Consider the following 25,171-nt stretch of genomic DNA (forward strand, 5'->3'; position numbering starts at 1 on the left):
TCATTGTTTCTCAAAGTTTTATTTCAAATTTCCCATGCCGTTGCCCATTTTACAAATACTTGTCTAATTTCCCATGTCTTTTCTCACATACAAGTTAATCTCATGTGTTCACTAATCTCATGTTCCAAACAAAGAAAAAAATAGAAAATGTAGAAAAGATTTTCACAGAGCATAACTGGCCCATCAGGTTTGGGAAAACAGGATTGGACCTTCACATCAAAACACATGGGACAAGTGAAAAAGAAAAACAGCTGCAAGTGCAAAAGAGATAAGATTAGAAAAAGATTAAGTACTCATACTTGGCAGATAGCGATAATTCAATCCTAGAATATGGGCTGTGAGTAAAGACATGAGAGTGAAACATTTGGGCCCTTCAGCTACTCATTTGATAACAAAACCCTCAACTTAAAAAATGGAAAACAAACAGTCCACATTTGAACATATTAACGACTGAACTGCATGTGTGACAAAGTCTTAGGTACAGGTGAACAAACTCAAAGACAAAACAAATGATTTCTGATGTTGCTGCTGTGGAACTGAGCACACAGTGACCTCAAGTTTATCACAAAGGCACAAGTGTTTGGATAAACTCATCACTACTGTAAGATGAGATGGTAATTGTTCACGTCTGAATGTGTAAGCGTTTCATGTCACGTTTCCTTTAATATTCAAACATACTAATGGTCGGTTGTATGTCAGTGCTGTAGCAGATGTGGTTGTCATGCGGGAGCCGTTTAGAGGGCATCCAGCAGACTGTCGATGCGGCTCACAAGCTCCTGTCTCTTGCTGGTCAAGTTCTTCTCGCTCTCGATATAAGCTTCCTTCTTGACCTTTCCTGCCACGAGCCTTTCCGCTTCCTGACAGGAGCGACACACCAGCTCCTTCACCTGGCCATCAAGCTTCTGCACCTCCCCGACCTGAGAGCACGCAGAGCAGACTTAATTTCACTCAAATTCCACTTTTTCACACCATTTCAATCTGTGCGGTCAAATGCTCATCATCACTCACCTTATCGGCCAAGTCAGAGCCCTCTGCCTTAAGCCGGGCCTGCAGTGAGCTGATTTCATTGGTGAGAGTGCGGTGGTCAGCCTCTAGAGTCTTGCGGCCGCTGTTAAGTGCTCCGGTGTCACGTGACTGCTTGTAGCGGTTCACCACCTCGTCCATGTGGCGGTACAGACCCAGACGCTTGTTGACTAGGGTCAGCACCTGCTCTGTGATGGATGCCACCTTCATACGCACCTCAGCAGCAGGGTCCTGATTCAACAAGAATGAAAGCAATAAGTGAGTAGACAAACTTCAATTATGACAAGTCGTAACTATATCTAATATGTATATCTCTGTGACTTCCATGGGTCTAACATCTCCCTGGCGGACTAGTGGTTAGGATTCGGCACCATCACGGCCCTGGTTCGACTCCCAATCAGGGAAAATTATGGTTTTTCCTCAATTTCCTGGGGGCTTTACCCAAAGGATTAATAAAGTTCTAATTGAGACTGATCTCATGATATTGCATTGTATGTCACACCAGTTCTTATGGCATTTGGTGTACTATACGTATGCATTTTTGACCTTTTGCGTGTTGTTCAACGCCATTTGTTCACATTTCAATTTACGCCAAGATCTCCTGTTCACAGAACCCTAACCCCTAACCGTGAGCCCCAGCACGTGGTATTTGATGTGGCGTGAACATACACATGGCAAGCTTATAATGCATTCAGATAACACACAAATTAAAAGTGGTGTGTATACTTACGCGAGTCATAATATCATGTTGTTTAATCTAAAAATGTCTAAATGCATACTGGAGTTTGTGAAGGCATAGACAGATTTGTTAGTCCATACTTAAAAATATAAACACACCTTTCTTAAACATAGGCCCTGTTCAGACCTGGTATTAACAAGCATGTCATGCAACTGAGCCAGACTGTGTTTGAGATCCACAGTGAATAAAATTTACAAAACACTATAGAGCCAGCCGCTTGAAAAATAAATTTACGTGATGTTTTCGGCTAAAGATGAGCCAATTTGTAAATACAGTGAGATCTGATCACATGCAAATGCAAGGTGTCAGCAGATGTGTTAAGAGCTGTCCATTTGGAATCAGATTACTCAGGACGTCACATATTCATGAACAGGCCTGCTGATTCTAAATACACACTTGCAGCCTCACAAATCTCAGTAAGCAGTGTGTGACAAAAAAAAAAAAAAAAAAGAAAAATGTGGCCTCCTTTCAATTAATACAGAAGCATCATACCTTTGTGATGGCAAAGTCCAGGCGTACATAAATAATGACGGTGAAAAAGAGGATGTAGAAGGCCCCAACGACCAGGAGAGGCTCTTGAAGCATCAGGATCTTATTGAAGTTATAATGAACCTAGTGACAGAAAACATGATGTATAAAGTTCATGGGTTTGTGTTACTGCACTTTACCTTTGCCAGAAATTAATGAATCCTGAGAACTAATGTAAAAAGACCAGAATGTTATTTTAGTCAGTATATGTATCCAGAGAACAGAGTAAACTAGTTGCAAATCACAGAACTCCATTAAGACTACGCAGAATGCAATTTAGTTGTAACGTGGAAAATCAATAGACTTTATTTTTTTCTTTGTGTATTTAAATTGTGACTATTTATACAAATACATTACAACAAATTTCACTTCCATCCAGTGGTTACAAAAGCCACTGACGCTGCTTAGAGTACACACACTGATGTATAATTTAACTTTAAGCCCAAACTATAAAATTTAACCACTAAAAAAGGGATTCTGAATTGAGGTTCGGGACTTTGCAAAGTTCCATGAACTTCACAGAAGTTTTGCTATGATTTTTTTTTTTTTTTTTTACAAACAGGGAAAGGATCCGAATTCTGGGTGAGCTGGCAATGAATGACGCCACTGACGGTTATCTTGGATCAACAACTGTGCTTACTTTTTCCCCCAATTTAAAAATAATCTGTGCATTTTGTGCCTGTGGTTTATTTTATTTTCCAGACCAAACTTTCAGTCATTTTCTTACCACAACATCCTGAATGTGTTGCTCCACCAGGTTATTCTTAGTGGCAACCAGCACTGGGCGGCCAAAGGTGTCCAGGTAAGTGTAATGCAGCTGGTTTGGCATGCGATCAATGTTGTAAGGTGTATCCATGTTGATGTGTCTGTAAAACAGGAATAATTAGCCTCATGTACTTACAACTGTAAACACAAGCTTTTAGAGGTACACTAGCAAATACTAACCTGGCACCCTCAGGTAAGATGATTTTCACTGTGAGTGAGTCGATAACCTGGTCATCATAAACATGGTCAACTAGTCTCATCTTCAGTGCGTACTGGTCACCTGGGAAACAAAATTATGTAGCAGTTAGCCTGAGATGCCATGGTTATCAGTGGAAAAAGACAGGTTACTGATTTTTCCAACCAAGCCATTTGCACTTAAAATTGCAGTAAAAATACAAAAACATAAAGATGAGCCTGTGGCCTATTGTGATTATACAGTTTCATATGGTTGCACTGTAGAATGTAGGGGTAGAGTTGCACAATTAACTGAATCAGATTGGTTTGCATGAATCAACTTACCCAGGGTGTAGAGGTACTCGTAGCTGGGCAGATTATAGCCAATGATGTAATGGGTCTTCCAGCCTCCAAACAGGGGGAAGCGAGGCCTCACCTCCACCTCCACTGAGTCATCCAAAACCTGCAGATGGGAGGTGGAGATGTTTCCAATCTCATCCCTGTAGTAGACATCCTGGGCTGAAGCGGGAAGGATAGTCTGTCAAAGAGAAATGATAGAGTCAACATCATCATCACTTAGATGTTATCCTGTAGAAGTCCGATATGTGCGAAACAACACCTTAAAGGATTTGACAGATGAGATCCCACTATCTGACTGGCGCTGGTAATCATAACGTGAAAAAGGCCCCTTGAGGACAGCCCCTGTGTGTCTCAGGTCGATAGTCTCCTCCACAGCGATGTTGCCCCAGTGGGACACCTCAATGGTGCGAGTGATGCTGCTGATTGTGAGGAAGGGTGTGTTGTTTTCATAATGGATCTTCATTGTATCCTAAGCATTAGGGACCAAAAAAAGAAATGTTTTAGATTTTTTTTTTTTTTTGTTAGGAAATCAAGATCATTAAGTCTCCTCAGATGTTTACCTCACTAAATGGAGCCACATCACGGAAGGGTCCGTATTCAATGACTTCATCGCTCTTGCTTGGATTTCCCAACTTGGTGTAGCTCTCTACAGTCTTGGAGGCCAGTCGGACACGTGTGGTCTGACTGCGGGTGGGGTATGGGGAGTACAGGTAATGGTTTCCCTGGAAAACCACCAGTTGGCGCTCAGCCTGGGTGATGTGTGTGGGGAAGGGCTTTAGGACATGGCTAAATGTCATCTCCACCTTCACCTTCAGCTGAGCACCAGCTGCCAAACTGGAAGCCAGGTGGACCTTGTAAAATTCCCCACTGCAAGAGAACAGATAAGACAGTACAGAGATGAGCATGGATATGCTCAGCCGTGTAAAGCTATGGCTGTAGAATATCAGCCCAGCACAAACTACAGAGTGTAACCTGACCTCACCATGCTTGTTTAGTAGAGGTCACTGAAATTTATATACATATATTTTTTTCCAGCACTGATACTCATTATTAGTAATCAGTGAGACTTGTAAACAATATTTGTAACCAATATACATTTGCAGTAGGAATGAAATAAAATAGAAATGCTCCATCAAAACTGAATAATACGATGTGATTTATCAGTTACAGGTCCAGATCCAAATCACTCGAAATAAAAACAAATCTTCCTGTCTTCTAGTTTACAGAGGTTTGAATTTTATTTCGTACCTGTGGCCCTGAATTGTTGTCTGTTGGAGTTTAAGTGAGCCATCATCCTCTTCATCACCTTTTACCTACAAAAAGATCCCAAATACACCATAAACACATTATCGAGCAAAACATGAAAATGTGGTACTGCAGTGCATAATAATCCCATGAACATGTGAATGTTTGTGAATAACTTTCATATGTGAAGAGTCTTGTTCCATATGGAAGTAAAGCATTGTATCATGTATGATACATTCAAAGTCATGTTTTCATGTTTGCTGTACTCATCTCTTTTATTGTGTTGTGCTGTTTGCTATGTTTTTATTCTGCTGTTGTGCACTTTTGCTTTGTCTGTCAAAGCACTTTGTAAACTCAGTTTTTAAAGGTGCTATATAAATAAAGTTATTATTATTATTATTATTATTATTAGTAGTAGTAGTAGTAGTAAAAATTTATGAGAAGCATACAAATCACATTACATTGCAAACCTCAAATACTCATAATGAAATGATGAACAAGTCTGTGGATTTATGTGGTTAGTTGAACCTTACTTGTTCTGTTAGTGTAGGAAGGTTAAGTCATACAAATATTAATTTGCCATATTTTATAATTACAAGTCTTTGTCATCCCAAAGACACAGGGTTGCTTTGACTGTTTGCAACCTTGGTTTCTTTATTGATTTCCTCACATCTGGTAAGAAGAGTAAAAGGTTTGTTTGTTTCACTATTTTTCTCTTTGAGACACTGCATGATCATGTTTATTCATGCAGCAACATGTATGATTTTCACTACAATTATAAGGTGTGGGATGGGCACTACCTATGCCAAGTAAATGTTAAATCAATGTGGACAGCATTAACAAACTATATACTTCTCCCTGATCTAAGGATTACAGATGGTCCCAGTGGATGCTTTTCAGTTTTTCAGCAAACTTGGTGCAAAATGCTATAACCGAAATGGAGCCTGCCAGCCTTACATGTAAATAAATAGAATACAGCAACAAATAAATACATACAGTCATGGAAAAAAATATTAGACCATCAAAAGTAATCAAAAACAATGGTTATGCAATCAAATACTAACTGTGTGATGAAAATAGACAGAAAGAAAACATGGAATGCCTAAAAGCACTGTTTTTGGCAGTACAATGCCCTACCTATTGATGTAAGAACTGAAGTGATTTTGATTATCAAGAAAACCATAGAAAATGGCCAGATATCAGCTCTTAAATTAAACTATAATGAGCTATTTGGGTTGTTATTATATTTCTCCAAACAAATGTACCTTTAGTTGTACCAGGCATTAAAATTAACAAGAAACTGAAGAAAACAAGGGTGGTCCAATAATTTTTTCCATGACTGTAAAGGTTTGATTGGACTGGTGAGGTTTACAAAGTTACACAGTAGAATAGGTACTGTTCCTCCTAAAAAGAGGATGAACAGAACCCAATTATTTTGGGTAGATTCATGTGTAAAATCACTTAACTTTAATAATCAACTAAGTTTGAAGTAAACACAAAATTTTGTATTGACTTGATCATTAGATTGTGATGGGTATCATTTACATGACATCATGAAGATTCATGCATTAGTTAAGCACTACTTAGATATGCGATTTGTACCCTTACTATAAAGTGTTAAGTTGTTTATAAATCTGTTTCATTCATTCCTGGTGAAGGGGGCAGGCCTGTGCGCAGTCACACACGGAAGTGAGCTGCCCAGCGCATACGTGTCATTCAGCCACTGACAGAGCGTGCAGCGCTGCGGAAGTCGAAAAGCTGCTGTTGCCCACATTCATAACAATTATGAACAAATGCACACTATATTTAACGTCATATAGTGTGGTTTTCCTCTAAAGTAACTGTATGTTTTGTGCTAACATCCTGCTTTAGAGCCCATTAGCTAGTTGTTTGACTTTAGAGCTTGTTCTGTACACATACATACATGATATAGCTTGCCGCAGCATTAAATAAACTCACTTAATCACAATACCGAGTGCATGTCATAAATCTGCGCAATATACCTGCGGTCACTGAAAACCAGACCAATACACTTTAGCAATACTTTGAAAAACCAGGACATGTGTAGCACTCTGTAAGGTAGCTAACATGCTAATGCTAACTAGCCGGCGACAGGAAGGATGTTCGTGCCGTTTCATTCACAGAGAAGTAAATGTCTTACCAATGCTCCGATGTATGCAAGGTGTGGGGCCAATTCCGGGTCCACCGCTAGTATGAAGCTCTGGACGGCACCTGGCCCCTGGTTGGAGAGCACAATCTCCGCAGTGATCTTGGCTAGATGAGTGCTCAGGTCCACGGTTCTCCTCACCTCCTCGTTCACCAGACCGTCCGCTGAAACCCGGGAGCTCAGAGCGGACAAAAGCACCAGGCAGGCGGAAATGCCAAGAAGAGGCAACTTTGGGTTCATGGTCGAAGAGACGGAGTTCTGAAATACCGGGATAATATCGGAAATCTGGGGAGAAATGTAGAGCAGCGAAGAAAGGCCGCCGTGCCGCTCTACATCAGAAAGGATGACGCTTCATTCAATCCAACGTGATGACGTAATGACGCGCTCTTAAACGGCTTTGCGTCATCGGTCAAACTAAATCTAATACTGACAAAACCGGCTCCTATTTATTTTTATTTTATTATTATTATTTTTTCTCTTCTTGTTTTTTCCTTTACTTTTATTGATTTAATTTACTTACCTATATATGTATTTAGGTTTAATTTCTTCCTGCCTCACCTCGAGCATTATGTTTTCTCCATGCTATGTTCTGTTCTATGTGTATATGGTATTATGCAAATAAAATATGAAAAAAAAAACAAAAAAAAAACGACCAAACCGGCTCAGGATAAGTGTTTAGTATCGGCAATTTCTATTCTAACTTTCTTCTTTTACATACAACTGACCTACTGAGGGCATGCATATTTATTTACTGATAATAAATTCGCTTAAATGTTAATAAAAAATATTAATAAAAACTATATACATCTGGAACTATCGCATATCTCGCCGAAATAGCTCAGTTGGGAGAGCGTTAGACTGAAGATCTAAAGGTCCCTGGTTCGATCCCGGGTTTCGGCAGAGGAACGGTGGTTTTGTGAGTCGTAATCGAATGCAAGCTTGTCCTCTTCTTGTTATTGTATCTTAGGATGTATTTGACTCATTCCATTACATTGATCAAACAACAATGATCTATCAGAAAGTGGACCTATAGGCACAACTGGCATGAGTGTGTCAAGTCTACTCTTACCTGATTTGCAAAAAGCTATAATTGAATTTTGTTTATCATGTGATCCTTTGCCACAGTTACTCTCTGTAGATAATTTAAGGAAGGTGAGAATGTATTTTTCTTTTTTTTTTCTGCCTTGCAGTCTTATATATAATATCAAATAATACTTATGCACAGAGTATTGTGTACATCTGTGTCTTTTTTTTTTTAATTGCTAGGGGTGAACTGTGCAATTGATAAGACTTACCCTAACATCACTCCTAAGATTCATCCCATGGCCTCCATCTTGACAAAACTGTTTTACATACTGTTGCAGGTCCATAATTATATTAAGTTTATTAATTTATTTTGTGGCATATGCTTGGTGACATGCACATCATAATGTCCGAAATGTATCTCTTTTAAAAGATACACAACTTATAATAACGAGGTTAATTCACTTGATATGGCAAAATTGTTGTTTTTTGCTCTAATTTGCTCATTGCTCTCTCCATATGCACAGTGAAATACTGAATGTTTGCACAAATAGACAGGCAGGCAGGCAGGCAGATAGATAGATAGATAGATAGATAGATACATACATACATACATACATACATACATACCAGTCAAAAGTTTGGACTCGCCTGTTTTTTCTTTGTTTTCATGACCATTTACATTGTAGATTCTCACTGAAGGCATCTAAACTATGAATGAACACGTATGGAATTATGTAGTTAAAAAAAAAGCGTGACATAACTCAAAGCATGTTTTATATTTTAGATCCTTCAAAATAGCCCCATTTTGCTTTTATTACTGTTTTGCACATTCTTGGTGTTCTCTCAATGAGCTTCATAAGGTAGTCACCTGAAATGTTTTCCAACAGTCTTGAAGGAGTTCCTAGTGATGCTGAGCACTTGTTGGCCATCTGTGGTCCATCTCATGCCATTTAAATGAGAAGGTGAGTCCAAACTTTTGACTGGTAGTGTACTTACATACATACATACATACATACATACATACATACATACATACATACTGTACATACATACATACATACATACATACATACATACATACATACTGTACATACATACATACATACATACATACATACATACATACATACATACATACATACAGTACAGGCCAAAAGTTTGGACACACCTTCTCATTCTTTGCATTTTCTTTATTTTCATGACTATTTACATTGTAGATTCTCACTGAAGGCATCAAAACTATGAATGAACACATGTGGAATTATGTACTTAACAAAAAAGTGTGAAATAACTGAAAACATCTCTTATATTCTAGTTTCTTCAAAGTAGCCACCCTTAGCTCTGATGACTGCCTTGCACACCCTTGGGATTCTCTTGATGAGCATCAAGAGGTAGTCACCTGAAATGGTTTTCACTTCATAGGTGTGCCTTGTCAGGGTTACTTAGTGGAATTTCTTGCCTTATTGATGGGGTTGGGACCATCAGTTGTGTTGTGCAGAAGTCAGGTTGATGCACAGCTGACAGCCCGATTGGACAACTGTTAGAATGCATATTATGGCGAGAACCAATCAGCTAAGTAAAGACAAACGAATGGCCATCATTACTTTAAGAAATGAAGGTCAGTCTGTCTAGAAAATTTCAAAAACTTTGAATGTGTCCCCAAGTGCAGTCGCAAAAACCATCAAGCGCTCCAACGAAACTGGCTCACATGAAGACCGCCCCAGGAAAGGAAGACCAAGAGTCACCTCTGATGCTGAAGATAAGTTCATCTGAGTCACCAGCCTCAGAAATCGCAAATTAACAGCAGCTCAGATTAGAGACCAGATGAATACCACACAGAGCTCTAGCAGCAGACACATCTCTACAACAACTGTTAAGAGGAGACTGCGTGAATCAGGCCTTCATGGTCAAATAGCTGCTAGGAAACCACTGCTCAGGAGAGGCAACAAACAGAAGAGATTTATTTGGGCCAAGAAACCCAAGGAATGGACATTAGACCAGTGGAAATCTGTGCTTTGGTCTGATGAGTCCAAATTTGAGATCTTTGGATCCAACCGCCGTGTCTTTGTGCGACGCAGAAAAGGTGAACGGATGGATGCTACATGCCTGGTTCCCACCGTGAAGCATGGAGGGGGAGGTGTGATGGTGTGGGGGTGCTTTGATGGTGACGCTGTTGGGGATTTATTCAAGATTGAAGGCAACCTGAATCAGCATGGCTACCACAGCATCCTGAAGTGACATGCCATTCCATCCGGTTTGCGTTTAGTTGGACCATCATTTATGTTTCAACAGGACAATGACCCCAAACACACCTCCAGGCTGTGTGAGGGATATTTGACCAAGAAGGAGAGTGATGGAGTGCTGCGCCAGATGACCTGGCCTCCACAGTCACTGGACCTGAACCCAATGGAGATGGTTTGGGGTGAGCTGGACCGCAGAGTGAAGGCAAAAGGGCCAACAAGTGCTAAGCATCTCTGGGAACTTCTTCAAGACTGTTAGGAAACCATTTCAGGCGACTACCTCTTGAAGCTCATCAAGAGAATGCCAAGAGTGTGCAAAACAGTCATCAGAGCTAAGGGTGGCTACTTTGAAGAAACTAGAATATAAGAGATGTTTTCAGTTATTTCACACTTTTTTGTTAAGTACATAATTCCACATGTGTTCATTCATAGTTTTGATGCCTTCAGTGAGAATCTACAATGTAAATAGTCATGAAAATAAAGAAAATGCAAAGAATGAGAAGGTGTGTCCAAACTTTTGGCCTGTACTGTACATACATACATACATACATACATACATACATACATGCATACATACATACACATACATACATCATTTTGGGAATGTAATTGTTCACACAAGCAGAGGATATCAAAATATCACCATGATAAAAAAGATACAGGATTGTGGGTTTGGTGGGTTTATTTGCTTCAGAAATAATCTTCAATCTGATCATTGTGCATTCATCTGTATTTGAGTGTATTGAGAAGATACAGTGTGGTGAAAACACTCATTATCAAGACAATGAAAATACAGGACACAAAAAAGACTAATAAAAATGTATTGTACTTAAATGAGTGTGTTAAATTCTAAAGATAATAGGGGATTCAGTCAAGAAGAAAAGCAGCCTTTCATTCAGTAGACATTATTAATAGTCATTCCCAGTTTTGAAACCAGTTCTAGGAAGACATGATGACTCTGCACAGTTCAGCATCAGTACACTTTGTGGACCATGGTTGGAATCCTTAATGACAAAAGACATATCTTTAAGCATTTTAAGAGCCAAAATTTCATTGTAGACCAGGCCTTTGCACAGTAAGGAATAGGTACAAAGAGCTGCACGATTAATCATATCATACTCAGAAATACAGAAATAAGTGCAACAGGCAGTATTTTAAAGTGTAGATGGTGGTACACATACTGTGCCTGGTTTTTGCATTTTTCCAAATTCTGTGTTTGAGTCTGGAAAAAGATTGTAAAGCTTGCAATAACATGCATTTTCCTCAATTAAAAAAGCAAATAACACAAAATTGCAGTACAAAATGCTACAAACATACACATTGATTTAATGCATTTAAAACATTTAATCCAAAGTCCATTTGACAGGGGTGAAAATAAAAAGTACCTTCATTTTATGGTTTTATATCCAAGAATTCCATCAGTAATTATACTGCTGAAAGTCATAATGTAACAGTTTAATTGCTTTGTATGCTTTGGTTGTAAACTTTACTACACATATAAGTGGTATCATTTTGAAAGCTTGTAATGTGTTGCCAACAGGGTTACCAGGTGTCCTACTTTATGAGGCACTGCAGAGCAATTTCACATTTTGATCCATTGCCCCACATCACAAATACTGATCCCGGAAATATAGCAGTCAACATACTTGTCAGTCTCATCATTTTGTTTCTGAAGTACAGCTGGTAAACCACTCAGTATCTGTCCACCAAACCTATGTTGTTGAACTTGTACTTGACTCATCTGCTGTCACTGGGCTACAGCTCTAAATCAACAACAGTAGTTAAACAGCTTCACTATTGGAGTTTGGGGGCTTTTTTCTAACAAATGTTTTAAGCTGGACAGTCAGGTAGGTAAAGTCCTAAAACATCAATTTAAATCAGCTCTGTAAGGCATGTTAGAAGTCCTTTATGTTGGATTTCGTGTTTATTTGATTTGATTAAGTCTACCTCTCAGCATCATCTCACACAAACAGACTTTTCTCCTCATTCGGTTTGAAGTGGTCTGAGCACTGCAATTACTAGAAGAATGAATTTAAATAGATCAGATAGTAACAAAGGCCAACATTAAATTTGTGTTAACTATTGTTAGTTGAGTTGTGTGAAACCAGGCGTGTCCAGCGTGTGACGTCAGACGCACAGACAGAGCTTGTTTTGGAGGAAGTGAGCAGAATTCGGCTAGCTGCTAGCACCTTAGCTTGACAGGAAAAGCAAGCGTCAACCGAGATAGCGAAGTGGACCATTGTACCAAATCTCGTTGGTTACACGAAGGAGATAGATAAAGGGAGTGGCAGTTTTGATTCTGATAACTACAGTTAGCTGTGAGGCTAGCTTTTAAAAACTATTCAGCTGCCGACCCTCTAAACGTGTTGTTTTCTTACGGCAGACATTTAAAGGAGCTGTTAGCTTGTTAGCTAGCCTGCGCGTTAGCTAACGCTTCCAACTCAGGCAGAGGAAAAGTCCACTTTTGATATTTTTACCGCAGGATCGTCGCACAGGTTGGTGTATGCTGACTTTCGATGATGGTTTTACTAGCTCTATACATTAACAACGTAGCTGTCGTGAGTTTTGTGGTATATTTTTCAGTAAACATTGGTTAGCCAGACTAAACGTTAGCTTAAATTAAGAAGTGTCACTGATACGGTAATTGTTGGAGCCACGGTATCGTAAAACATCTGGCGTTATTGATTGGAGACGCTTTTACTTTTAACAATATTGTTACAAAGAAAAATGAATGTTAATGTTGAACTGTTTTCCAATTTCCTCCACTGTCTAGCATGCAATCAGAGAAATTCATATTTATTTCACTGTGCCAACCGTTTGTAACAGTGTTTGATCTTTTAGTAGATAAAATGTTGAGAGGGGACTCCTGGTATATCTCACAAAACGAAAAATATTTATAATCAGACGAGGTTTTGCCCATAACTGTGGATTGTAGGTTAGTTGAATCTACCTACAGTATGTGCTAATCATGCCTGCCAAGTCATGGTTCCGTTAGTCCTGTGTTTTATAACCATGTGACCAGTCCCTGACACAGTGTCATGGGTTGCAGATTATGAGCTGCACTGATAGCTCTCCACTACTTTTGCCCTATAAAACTACTGACACCGAATCAAGCCGTGGGTTTTTGCTCTTACAGGAGTCGTTGTAGCGTTTTGTGTCTTGTAATAAAAAAAAGAAGTCTTTTGTCTATTTTCTTCATTAACGATTCCTCCCAGACCTGAGCTGAGTGCAGATGATTTAAAGCACAGTGCTAATAGGTTTGGACTTTGCTCATTACAGCTGCACGAGGTGGTTTATTATTACAAACCATACCCAGCCAAAGTGAAAAATGCATAGTAATAGATTTTTACACATTTGTGCTTTTGATGATCCATGTTAGCATTTATAAAGAATCAAATGTGGTTGTGGTTACTGAGGCTGTCTTCAGTTCGCTAAGGCAATTTTTTTCTGCACTGCTTATAATGAAGGAGTTAGGTGGTTTATTGATGTTTATCAGGACTCCCAGACTTGTATACAGGGAAGGTTTTATTCAAAGAGCAGAGATGTGTAAATCATATAGAGACTAATAAGGATCTTTGAGTCTGCTTTTTGACAAATATGAAAAAATATAAACAAATAAAATATTGCATGGGCTTACAATGACTAAGAAGAATCAAGCACAAGTAATGTGTCTGTTTTTAGTGTCTTATATGGTTTAGATTAATGTTCAGTGAAACAGTGGACTTTTGTCTGACCTATAAGTAGTTTTGTGGGCAGAATGAATCTCAAAACCAAAACTTTTCCGCGTAACGAATGCAAGCATCTCTGCTGACAAAAGAGAGATTTCATCTCTGCTCAACAATAAGCTTTGTTTAATAGAGTTTTGAACAAAATGAATACTGCATTGTGAGTGTTGCAGCCCATTCTTGTACCCCTATTCCAGTGAGGGATTTTTATGAATGACAATGAAGAATCTGAAGTAAAGGAGAACCCACAAGTGGTTTCATTCGTAGAATCAGTTTATTTCTTTGAAATGTATTTCTAGACATGTGTAGACGGTATCACCTTTCAGTGCAATCTGTTGGCCCATATATAAAGTCTCATGTTGACTTGAGCAAGACTTCTTGGGCATCCAGTTCGAGTAACAGTGGTCTGTTTCTTTTAGCAGTTGTCATCTTCCCCTAAATATCTAAGTGTTTGTCTTTATCCACTCATTTAATTTATTTACATGATGTATAAATTCTCAGCACATTGAGTGGTGATATCACTGCTCTTATTTTATTCTATATGGTGGATTTTATGATTGCTTTTTGCTACATATATATACCTTTACCTGCCATAGCTCCATATCTGTATATTTGCAAATTATATTTTTGGTCCAGTCTGGTTAGGTTACTGATACTGTCATCCATATCACTCTATTTATTTACAGTTCTTTTATTATTATGAACTCGTTTTGGACAATTTTGTAAATCACAGGTTCTGTAAATTTGCAAATCTATTCTTTGTCTTCTTTTCCTCCTTACTTTATTCTTGTTTAATCTATTTATATGTTTCTCTGATGATAGAGCTGCCAGAGCATGACATTTTCTCTGGAGAAATAACAGATCTGTCTGTCTTTGCAGCTGTGGCACAATGACATCAAGGAAGAAAGTACTACTCAAAGTCATCATCCTCGGAGACTCCGGGTGAGTGATGTGACCAGACCTTTCGGTGTCACAACATTAAAAAAGTGCTAAACACTAAAACCTGATTTATGAGGTGTAAATTGAATTCCTCCTTACTGTGGACATTTATCAAACCATGTTTATTTTCTGACATGTCCAGCTGAAGCTTTTACAAATCTCTAATCAGCACTGCTAGGCTTCTGTGGGGGCAGTGATTTTTGCCATGTAAGACCACATACTTGATCTGTTAATTTGTTTGCTAGTTTAAATCAGAAATAACATATTTTAACACCACAATGGCAAACAACACATGCTGCAGAATTGCTGTTTTTGTTGGTGGACTCTGCTGGGTTTAAGAGACTTTACGATTTCAGTTTCCCATTGAAAAATATTGTATAACAGGAAAAAGTTGTGAAAATTGTATTTTAGAATATTAGTGTGCATTTAGAGCTGCAGTGCATCATAGTTTTTGGGTGTTATTGTGCAAAACAAATCTATAATTACCTTTCAGCATGTTGTGAGTCAGTCTGACAGGAAACCACTTGGTGCCCATTTCTGTCAACTTTGTCATCAGGCTGTAGAAAATCTAGTCTGTGTTGCAGCTTTTGGCTTATCACAGGTGCTCTTGGACAGGGAGGGACATTAAATATATGAGTGACAGCTGTAATTATGTATCGCTGATGAGATTCAGTCAAATGTGACTACTGGTGGGTCGACATGGAAGCTTAGAGAAGCGTATTCACTCTTCCACAGCGGTGTCAAACAGCACAAGGTCATTTAAAACCCAAAATAACGCTCATATGGTTCTGCAAAGGTGTCTTGTGATTCTTTGTCCTGTGGATTCCTATTTCAAATATCCTCTCTGGCTTTTAAGCTTTTGTCATAAACATTCAGTGGTCTCACAGGTGTATTGGAGACATTTCAGAATGAGATATGATGTTGATTGTTTCTGTTTTCCTGAATGTTGTCCTGTGGGTTTTTTTTTTTTGTTCCTAGAGTTGGGAAGACCTCACTGATGAACCAGTATGTGAATAAGAAGTTCAGTAACCAGTACAAAGCCACAATAGGAGCTGATTTCTTGACGAAAGAAGTCATGGTGGATGACAGACTTGTCACAATGCAGGTATACTCAGACACACCTCAATAAAAGAACAATATAAGTAAATTATTATCATATCTGTAATTACCGCAGAATTAATTTTCATAGCCGGCTATGACATTCATCTTTATTTCTGGATTTGTTTCATTTCATAGTTATCCCAGTAAACATCAATTTCAGCTCTCTTTTTCTATCTCATGTGTATTTCACACGCTACCTGTCATGTTTCTTATTCTTACTAGTGCATAACAATGAAGACATGTTTACTTGCTACTTTAAGTTTGCAAGAAATCATGCAAGGCCCATCTATGGTGCATGAGGGAAATGGTTTATTCTTATATGACACCCAAATTACATTATTAGCATTCTAAGCACTCACGTACCAGTTTTGCTATTTAAATATATTAAAGTAAGTCCTCCACAGTGATCTGATTATTTGGTGCATGCCTTGTTTACGTCCTCTTTGTTGTGTGTCAGATTTGGGACACAGCAGGTCAGGAGAGGTTCCAGTCCTTAGGAGTAGCGTTCTACCGCGGGGCTGACTGCTGCGTCCTGGTGTTTGATGTGACAGCACCAAATACCTTCAAGACTCTAGACAGCTGGCGGGATGAGTTTTTGATCCAGGCCAGCCCCCGAGACCCGGAAAATTTTCCTTTTGTGGTTCTGGGCAATAAGATCGACCTGGAGAACAGACAGGTGCGACAACATCATAATCATAATTTAAGGTTTTCCCATTGTTTGACCTAAATGCATTTTTGTATGTTGTCTGTTGAAGGAAGATTTTTTGAGAGCACGAGTATAGGGAATGTTGGTTTGTTTTTACATTCTAATGCACCCTGAAGTAGATTTGTGATATTGAGATGCATCAAAATTAAACTCGCACACATCCAAGGACATAATACAGCAGTTTTTTCCAACCACGCTTGTTACCCGCTCTTTGCCCCACATCACATTTCAGATTCATTATGTCCCCTTGTTACACAGCCAAATCAGTAAGATCTTCTGATTTCATGCCAAAATCAGAACTAAAAGCAACTGAGCTCCCACACTTTGGAACTGCCTTCCTTAGGTCTGAGTTTATGAGGGTTTTTTTTAGTATGTATTACTATTTTTACATCATAATGTCCTATTTTTTTTTTTTTTTTTTTTTTAAAGTTATTTTACCTTATTTGTTTAACACCTTTCTTTTTAACTTTGGGCCCGAAAAGTTAACCTGCTTTAATTTTTTTGGACTAAAAATCTGTCAGATCCTGTCACTTCAGAGTGTTTTAAAAATATCAAGCTGTTTCCTCCTGGATCTGATGTTTTTAAGTATAATGTGCGCTCTTTTGTTTCAGGTAACAACTAAGCGAGCACAGGCCTGGTGTCAAAGCAAGAACAACATACCGTATTTTGAAACCAGCGCCAAGGAAGCGATCAATGTGGAGCAGGCCTTTCAGACTATTGCACGCAACGCTCTTAAACAGGTAACAGAGGCATGATGATGATGATGATGATTATTATTATTATTATTTTATTATTATTTAACCTTTATTTAATCAGGAAAACATGACTCTTTGAGATTATAATCTATTTTGCAAGGGTGTCCTGGTCCAAACAGCAGCAGCAGTGGAAGTTACAAAAAGAAATTTCAGCCATCCATCCACACTAAAAACATACATAAAACAGTAAAATTCAGTGCTAAAACTATACATAAAACTAAAAGATACATAGAGAACACCACCAATAATTTAAAAGGTGTCAAAGTATGCAACAGTGTTTCTTAAAAGCATCTCAAAACAGAACCTGATTCAGTTAGAAAAACATCTAAATCTAGCTTTATCTTTTTCCCATTCGTTTAAAATGACTTTCAATGTATTTAAAGAGACCAGCTCTTTCATTATTAGCTCCTTCTGTAGGTTATTCCACACTGTGGGAGCAGAAAATTGAACTGCGTTCTTTCTCAGTCCTGTTCTGACTTTTGGAACACAGAGATAACAGATCTTGGGACAGGAGACTATAATTACCCCACCCCCCCAAAGGGGAGGCAAGGGGTATTGTTTTTTGTTCGGTTTGTTTTTTTTCCCCATTTACTTATAATGGGTGAAATTTCACATGTCTGTAGCAGCAAAACTTTTGGTTGAATTCATACCAAATTGGGTTTATAGATTGCCAGTGACCCAGAATAGATGTCACTACATTTAGGGAAAAGTAGGTCAAAGTTCAAATTTTTTATGAAGTTTTAAAATCTCTTTTCATCTCCCATTTACTTGTAATGGGCAAAATTTAAAATGTCTATAAAAACATCAATTTTGTTTCAATTTACTTCAAACTTGGCACATATATAGAGGAAACTGATATGTTAACATCAGCACACACATAGACATTATGACATCAGCTGGATCGATGTCAAAATAAGCTACAATACGTGCGAGGGGCGGGGTTTGTTGTGCTTGGCACCACTTGTTATCATTAAATTAGAAAATTGTTGGCATTTTGTACATTTGTGGTGTATTTACACATCCAATTATCGTCTTTCAGGAGACTGAGGTGGAGTTGTACAACGAGTTCCCGGAGCCGATAAAGCTGGACAGGAACGAGCGGGCCAAGCCGTCAGCGGAGGCCTGCAGCTGCTGAGGACGCTGAGGATTCGACGGGGGCATTGTCACTGCCCTCACTACCCTGTCTTGCCTTGTCTATATATTCCCTTTCCCATGAGCCCACTGTGTTAATCCCCGATGCCCATCATACAAGCAGCATCCCACTCATAGAGAATACTACTACACACACAAACATGCTGCACTCACCTCCTTATGTATACAAAAATACACATTTTCTATAAAATATGAGTCTCTTAGCCCAAAGACACCTTGAGGAAACATTACAGCATTTCCTTGTTTGATGCTTATTACTTTCCAGTGTTTCCTACATACTTTTTCATGTGCAGTGGTGGTTTGGGCTAATCTCTTTTTCAGTTGGATGTATAGTGTAATGCTGCTCTATTCCCATTTTTGGTTCTAACTGCTTTTATTTGGTTACTTTTTGTGGTAAATTTAAGCATTATCTCTATACATGTTTATGTTTATGAGTAAAGTTAGACAAACTAATGGTATTTTTTTTTTTTTTTTTTAATCACTTTCATTGGCAGTGGTGGTTGTTTTCTTACTTTTACAGCCCGCCACTGCTGCATGAATAGAGGAAACACTGCACCCCCCTCCACCCCCCTTTCCTATTTTACTCATTTGTGTTGTGGCTTAAATTTGTTTCACATCGAGAAACACGTTACCATGATTTCACCATACCTCATGCAACCTTAAAAAAAAGAAATAAACTCTGATAACTTAAAACGGGGAATCGGAACAGAAGTTGAAGGATCAGAATGTGTAAATCTGTGGAATCGCATCAATGTGCTGCCTGCTGATTCACAGAATTTGATATCCAATCCAGTGACAAGTTCATCACTTAGGTGTGCAGTTTTTTTTTTTTTCTTTTGTTTTTTTTTTTTGCACTTACTACAATAACTGAAGACTTGCTCAGATATCTCATTTAGAGCCACAATACACACAGTTGTAGCTCAGGTTGAGTGTTTTGTGTGCATCTAGACTCGGCTCCTTGGTAAAAATGCTGTCAGTCACATGCTATTTGCTGTTCCTGTATTGAAGAAATGAAGGTTCATCATATTATCTGTCATTCCAGGTACAACATTTAACTTAGACACGAACCAAATCCAGACAGTATGTCCTACCTGATATTCCTGAAAAGGAGGAGTGGAATTTTTCAAGTACAAGTATCATTCATAACCGAGTGCTGTTAGCTAGTACATTTCTTTCTACTGTCAATTATTGCAAGTCTTTGTATATTTGCAAACCTCTTAATCATTTTGTGGGGGAGGCAAAAGTTGGGTTGTAAATCTCCATATCTGACTCTGCCAAATGCTCGCATTGGCAAACATTTAAGTGCTTGACTTTTCTTTTAACCGTTCAGCTCTTTAACTGTCTGTTCATATTATGTTGAAATGCATTATAGATTACAAGATAGCATACATACTGTAATGTTGAACAAAAAAAGAAAAAAAATGTGGGGGAAAGTATTGGCATTCATCATTATTATATTATTAATATGATAAATGCATAGCATCTACATTGTTTCAAAATGTCTTTGCGTTTCAAGTAATAAGGGTAATAAAAATCTTGAATAAAGGATTCGGTGTATTTTTGACTTTTATTTTCAACTGTAATGTAACATAAGAAGCATTCATTTATATTACAATATTTTTTTAAAAACTATCAGATCACTTTGAAATAAAGAAACTTAGTCGCATTATCCCTGGAGTCAATTTGCAACAAGTGTTGTGGTCTTGTTTGGCACATTTTTGCTTTATATTTATTTACTTGTTAAAATTTAATGGGGAAAACAAAATTAACACATATGTTAATAACCTGTTGACATTGTGTACTTAGTGTTCTGTAGGTCAGATTTAACCATACAAAACACAGGAAACGTCACCACTGTATACATGTGTTTTAGATTACAGTTATATTACATTTTGTAATCTTCAAAAAAGGGCCCTAACAAAATCCATTGTGCAAGAACCATTGATGGTTAACACAGCACAAAGATTTAGGTTGGCAGATATTTTGCAAACAAAACTCTGGATAATAATTTGTATTAGAATGATTTTCTTCAGGTCAACCTGTCTCCAAGGATAAAAAATGACAGAACATTTGAAGGCAACATGAGAGTTAATCATTTTTCAGTGCAGATGAACATCCAAGCTGATATTTTCAGTTGATTCTTGGTTTTTTATTTGCTCCCTGAAGCCACTGCTGAAGTGGTCCGGTAGACTTGGACTGAGTGTTTGTCGTGGTTTCCTTCTCCTCTTCCTCCTTCCTCTTTGTAGGACCGCTGCTCTTCAGCCAGCTCATCATCATCCTGCCGCTGGCGGTGGGTGTCAGCTCCTATAGATCAAGGGGTAGATTAGTCAACTGAACCCTCTACCTGCCATGCAGCTGCACTGTGGAGTGGAACTAATTTTCCAGCAGCAGTGGGTGACGTGTCATGTTAAATCTGATACCTTTTTGCTGTTAAGATCCACAGGCTGGAGGCACTCTGCAGAGTTGTTGCGGGAGTTATTGACTAGCGAGGAAACAGGGTGAAAAGTCAGAATATTTTTAGACTGGAGCAGTTTCAGGGCATCTAGGGACTTCACCTCCCCAAAATCAAGCCATCTCCTCACTTCTTCCTCTCCATCCAGGATTGCTGGCATCCTACAATACAAACACAATTCAGATTATTGTATTGATGTATGCAGGTTGCAAAAAAACAATGCTAAACAATAGCAGAGTAGGGGATGAAAACCATTCATATATTAATGCAGAGTTTGAAATGCAATGAATGAGTTATGTAAAAGTGAAACAATAGAGACATTTGATAGTAGCAGTTAGGGTTCATTATGCTCAAAAGCCAAGGTAAAGAAGTTGGAGTTCAGCTGTGACCTTTGAACCCTTTAGACCCTAGACATGGCAAGTATGGCGGTTATGATGATGAAATTTTAGTTTGTGATTTTCATAGAAATAATTGATTAATTCTTTTCATTTTATACCGCTAATATAGTACAAGACTAATGACAGTTATTTGTACAGATACAGTAAACCTGTTAAAGAAGAGCCATGGAATAAACTAGAAATAAGTGAAATATACAAACCCTAACAATAAAATATGCAAAGAAATCATTGACAATTACAGCTGGGCAATGCCGCCCAAAATGGTACGATGAAAATTTTCATATCTGAGGATTTCAATAATACAGCGCAATAAATGTCTAATAATTTCCTTCAAGTTTAAGGGCTAATTTTTGGTTGTTGAAAATAGTTGAAATAACCAGCTGCTTATTTGTGTGAAGCACCAGAACATTTAAAAGAGCTGTAATGATGATGCTTAAGGATTGACACACTCGAATGTATGTACTTCATTTTGGATGACAGATACCAGTAACCATGACTGTTATTTCTTCTGTTTTATGTTTTCTTACTGAACACATCTGTTTTTTCTATCTAACTCTATGATGGAGTACATAATTCAAATATGTATCTTTTTGTTTTAAATGCAAAAACTTTCAATAAAAATGTGAGTATAAAAAAAGCAGCTGTAATGATAAAATGTTTGTTCAACATCAAAATATCTCAGTAGGTAAAATGACTAGGAACGGAAACATTTCGTCAGCAAGAGTGTGAACAAAATAAACCCAAAAACAAAGTGAATGTCACAAGGATCTGAAATTGAATCAAATTACTTGCAGTAACATCTTTTCATCACATAACCCTACTGACAGTGAAAGGTACAAACAGACCCTACACCACTCTAACTGGAAAACGATGTGGAAATAGAGATAGAAATATTTTGTATGATCATGCAGTATAATAGTGACTAAGTCAGACAATTGCACTGAGGAAATAATGTAAGAATTGTAACAGGTGCAGAGGATGACCAAAATGTGGTCATTGTGGAATGAAGTGACAGAACAGAGGACCTCAGTGACCTTGGTGGAGTGAAGGGAATTAATAGATCAGATAAATAGGAATGTGTACGTAGGAAAATGGACTCCAGTGTGAGCCAGTGGAGGAAATAAGCTCCGGCTTCTGTGACCTACTTGGAAAACCTACTATATTTACCTATCATGGATGCTTTCTAGGTTTGGGGAAGCGTTGACAGTGATTACAGTGTAGGTGTAAAGGGGTTCTCCACCACCAGGAGGTGTCCAGCAGTCAAACAGTCCTGCCATAGTCAGCAACTTCCAACCAGTCCACTCACATGGAGATTCTCCCTCCTAAACAAGATAAATGACATGTAGTGACACTGAAACTGGTTTTATAAAGAAAACATAGGCTGTAGGTTAATTTTAAATTAAAAGACTAAGTAACATTGTATTTTTAATCCTTTTCCAACACAAAAACAATTTGACCACATTTACCAAAGTAATGAGTATTTTTGAAGAAAAAAAAAAAGTTAATTGTGTTTGACTGCTGTATATAATACAAGTACAAACCTGTGATGGATTAGGAGAGTTCTCCTCTGAATTGTCCTGTGAGGTTGAGGGTTCACTCTGATCTTTGCTCTTTGCTCCCTGATCCTGAGGAAAGTAGATGAAGAAGGGCTGCCTGTTTTTCTCCTGCCTCCTCCACTCATAAAAACCATCAGCTAGGATGACACAGCGCTGTCCTTTCACCAGGGGGTCCTTTGGGGAAACAACAAAGTAATCAGACCCAGAACAACACGTTATACTTCAAAAAGCTTGTCAGTCAGTGTGTTCTCAAACTGTGCACCTTGTACGACTTCTTCTGCAGTATACTCTCACTGCGGCAGTTGTTGGTGCTGTACTGCATTTTGCTTGGATCATTCTCCTTAAACCAGGACGGTACCAGACCCCAACGCATCGCAGCCAACACACACTCATCTACAGGAGCCGTCTGAGGAAAGAAACACAATGTGGGATTCAAGAGCACACTTCTCTGCAACCAGTCCAGTGGAAAAAACAGTGCAGGACATGCTAACATCTGGAGATTAAACATGTTTCAAATTACTTGCAGTTGACAACGCACCATAAAAAATACAACCATTGTTTACTTAAATTATAGTAACAAAGTGACACATAAACACAACTAGCAGCAATACAGTTGAGGAAGAAGCATGAGAGAAAAGGAAAAGGCAGATAAAGTGAAAGTTTTTTCCATCCAAAAGCAAAACTATATTTTATTTGTAAATCAGTGTGAAAATTGAAATACTGCTGACAATAAAAAAAATATTTAAGTAAAAGATGGCTTACACCTTTCTCATTAATCTTGCACAAAATCATGAAATCTATTTTAAGTAGAATATTGATTCATGCCTGCACAGTGTTATATTTTTAGGGTTTGCATGGTTTACTATATTAACCCTTTCATGCATGAATTATGAGAACCTTAGTTGAGTTTTTGGTGTTTTTTGGTGTTTTTATTCCTCCTTAGGCATGAAAAAACAATACAATTGAGTTGTGTTTTTTTTTTTTTTTTTTTTTTTTTTATAGATTTACAAAAATGTCCATACTACACTGTGCATTATATTATTGAAGCAAAGACACAAGTATTTAAAACCCAATATCAGAAAATGATACCAAAATAATGAAATAAAAACATGTTTAATGCTGCTAATCAGATGTTTTCTCACATTTTAATATATTCTAATACTAGTTATTACTCACTTCATGGAGATAATATGCAAAAAAAAAAACCTGTTAATTACAGTCTAACAATTAACAATTGATTTCCACTCACACATGTTAGTGCAGATCAGGTTTATCAAGAACAGCAAAGTTACAGTAATGGTATGAATTGCAGTGTTAGGGATGATGCATAAGCGTCCACAGTTTTGGCTGATATGAAACTAAAACAACAAAATATACTATTTAATATACATATAAGATATACATAAAATAAAGTATAGAAGAGAACAGCTGTAGAATAACTGTCCACTGGTGTAACGATTATGCATGAAAGGGTTAAAATGCTTGGGCCCCAGGTGATATTTTTCTCTGAGCCCCAAATCCCTGGCGCCCCCTGCTTGTACCTGCACTTCCAGAGGACTTCCACCAGTTCATTATGTAAACTTCACCTTACCCTCACTTGAACCATTTTGGAAAACACACACAATACTGTTGAATTTCGCATTAGCTACCTTGTCAAAGTGCCTTTGGGACAGGAGGACAGGGCTCGTAGACTGCGGACTTTTGTTGTAAGAGGGTCGGTATTTGTCCGCATCCCCGTCCCTCCAGCCGGGCTGTCTCCGGTGTCCTCCTCTGTTTCTGTAGGAGCAGGCTCGGCTCACCTCGTCTGGTGCCAGTGTACAAGCAGTCCTTCCACACATGTTGAAGCTAAGCTGAAGTATTCACTCACCTGGACAGAGGTTAGAAAAAACGTTAGGTAGTTTGGGTTAGGTGACATGTTAACGGTTAGCTACAATAAACACTTGTTGTTAAACACGCTTTAAAATGTCTAACAGCTTAGCTTACCTGGTTTCGAATGTCTTGTTATCTGTTGTAAAATGCTAATAACGTTTATTTGTTGTCTTATGTTTACAGCTAACTGTGTCACCTCTCGTTGTGTTCTGTGCCTGTAGTGAGTGGGATATGTCCGGGCAGACTCGCGA

At 38.2% G+C, this 25,171-nt stretch overlaps 3 protein-coding genes and 1 non-coding gene across 6 annotated transcripts; 2 read left to right on the top strand and 2 right to left on the bottom strand.

The window, feature by feature from the left end:
• rpn1 (ribophorin I) lies at positions 1-7,357 on the bottom strand. Its single transcript, XM_030133625.1, has 10 exons — positions 6,996-7,357; positions 4,838-4,902; positions 4,150-4,456; positions 3,849-4,058; positions 3,575-3,767; positions 3,236-3,335; positions 3,018-3,156; positions 2,255-2,374; positions 1,009-1,254; positions 1-917 (listed from the first exon to the last, which is right to left on the bottom strand). The coding sequence occupies exons 1-10, from the start codon at positions 7,239-7,241 to the stop codon at positions 735-737; spliced, it is 1,809 nt and encodes a 602-aa protein (XP_029989485.1). The 5' UTR covers positions 7,242-7,357; the 3' UTR covers positions 1-734.
• A 471-nt stretch (positions 7,358-7,828) lies between these two features.
• trnaf-gaa (transfer RNA phenylalanine (anticodon GAA)) lies at positions 7,829-7,901 on the top strand. The gene has a single exon. It is a non-coding gene; the product is annotated as a tRNA-Phe (tRNA).
• Positions 7,902-12,421: 4,520 nt separating this feature from the next.
• Positions 12,422-19,613, top strand: LOC115419029 (ras-related protein rab7). The gene is made up of 6 exons (XM_030133638.1): positions 12,422-12,762; positions 14,872-14,934; positions 15,910-16,036; positions 16,490-16,708; positions 17,350-17,478; positions 18,533-19,613. The coding sequence occupies exons 2-6, from the start codon at positions 14,882-14,884 to the stop codon at positions 18,626-18,628; spliced, it is 624 nt and encodes a 207-aa protein (XP_029989498.1). The 5' UTR covers positions 12,422-12,762; positions 14,872-14,881; the 3' UTR covers positions 18,629-19,613.
• On the bottom strand, positions 19,122-25,164 carry hmces (5-hydroxymethylcytosine binding, ES cell specific). 3 transcript variants are annotated; one of them, XM_030133635.1, is made up of 7 exons: positions 25,046-25,164; positions 24,701-24,921; positions 23,314-23,457; positions 23,037-23,225; positions 22,663-22,817; positions 21,066-21,258; positions 19,122-20,949 (listed from the first exon to the last, which is right to left on the bottom strand). In XM_030133635.1, the coding sequence occupies exons 2-7, from the start codon at positions 24,887-24,889 to the stop codon at positions 20,776-20,778; spliced, it is 1,044 nt and encodes a 347-aa protein (XP_029989495.1). In that variant the 5' UTR covers positions 24,890-24,921; positions 25,046-25,164; the 3' UTR covers positions 19,122-20,775. The 3 variants fall into 3 exon arrangements, with proteins under 3 accessions (XP_029989495.1, XP_029989492.1, XP_029989494.1); XM_030133632.1 differs by having other exon boundaries at positions 24,701-24,918; positions 25,035-25,164; XM_030133634.1 differs by having other exon boundaries at positions 24,701-24,929; positions 25,035-25,159.
• Positions 25,165-25,171: the final 7 nt, after the last annotated feature.

Source organism: Sphaeramia orbicularis, chromosome 5, assembly GCF_902148855.1.
Source record: "Sphaeramia orbicularis chromosome 5, fSphaOr1.1, whole genome shotgun sequence".
NCBI lineage: Eukaryota > Metazoa > Chordata > Actinopteri > Kurtiformes > Apogonidae > Sphaeramia > Sphaeramia orbicularis.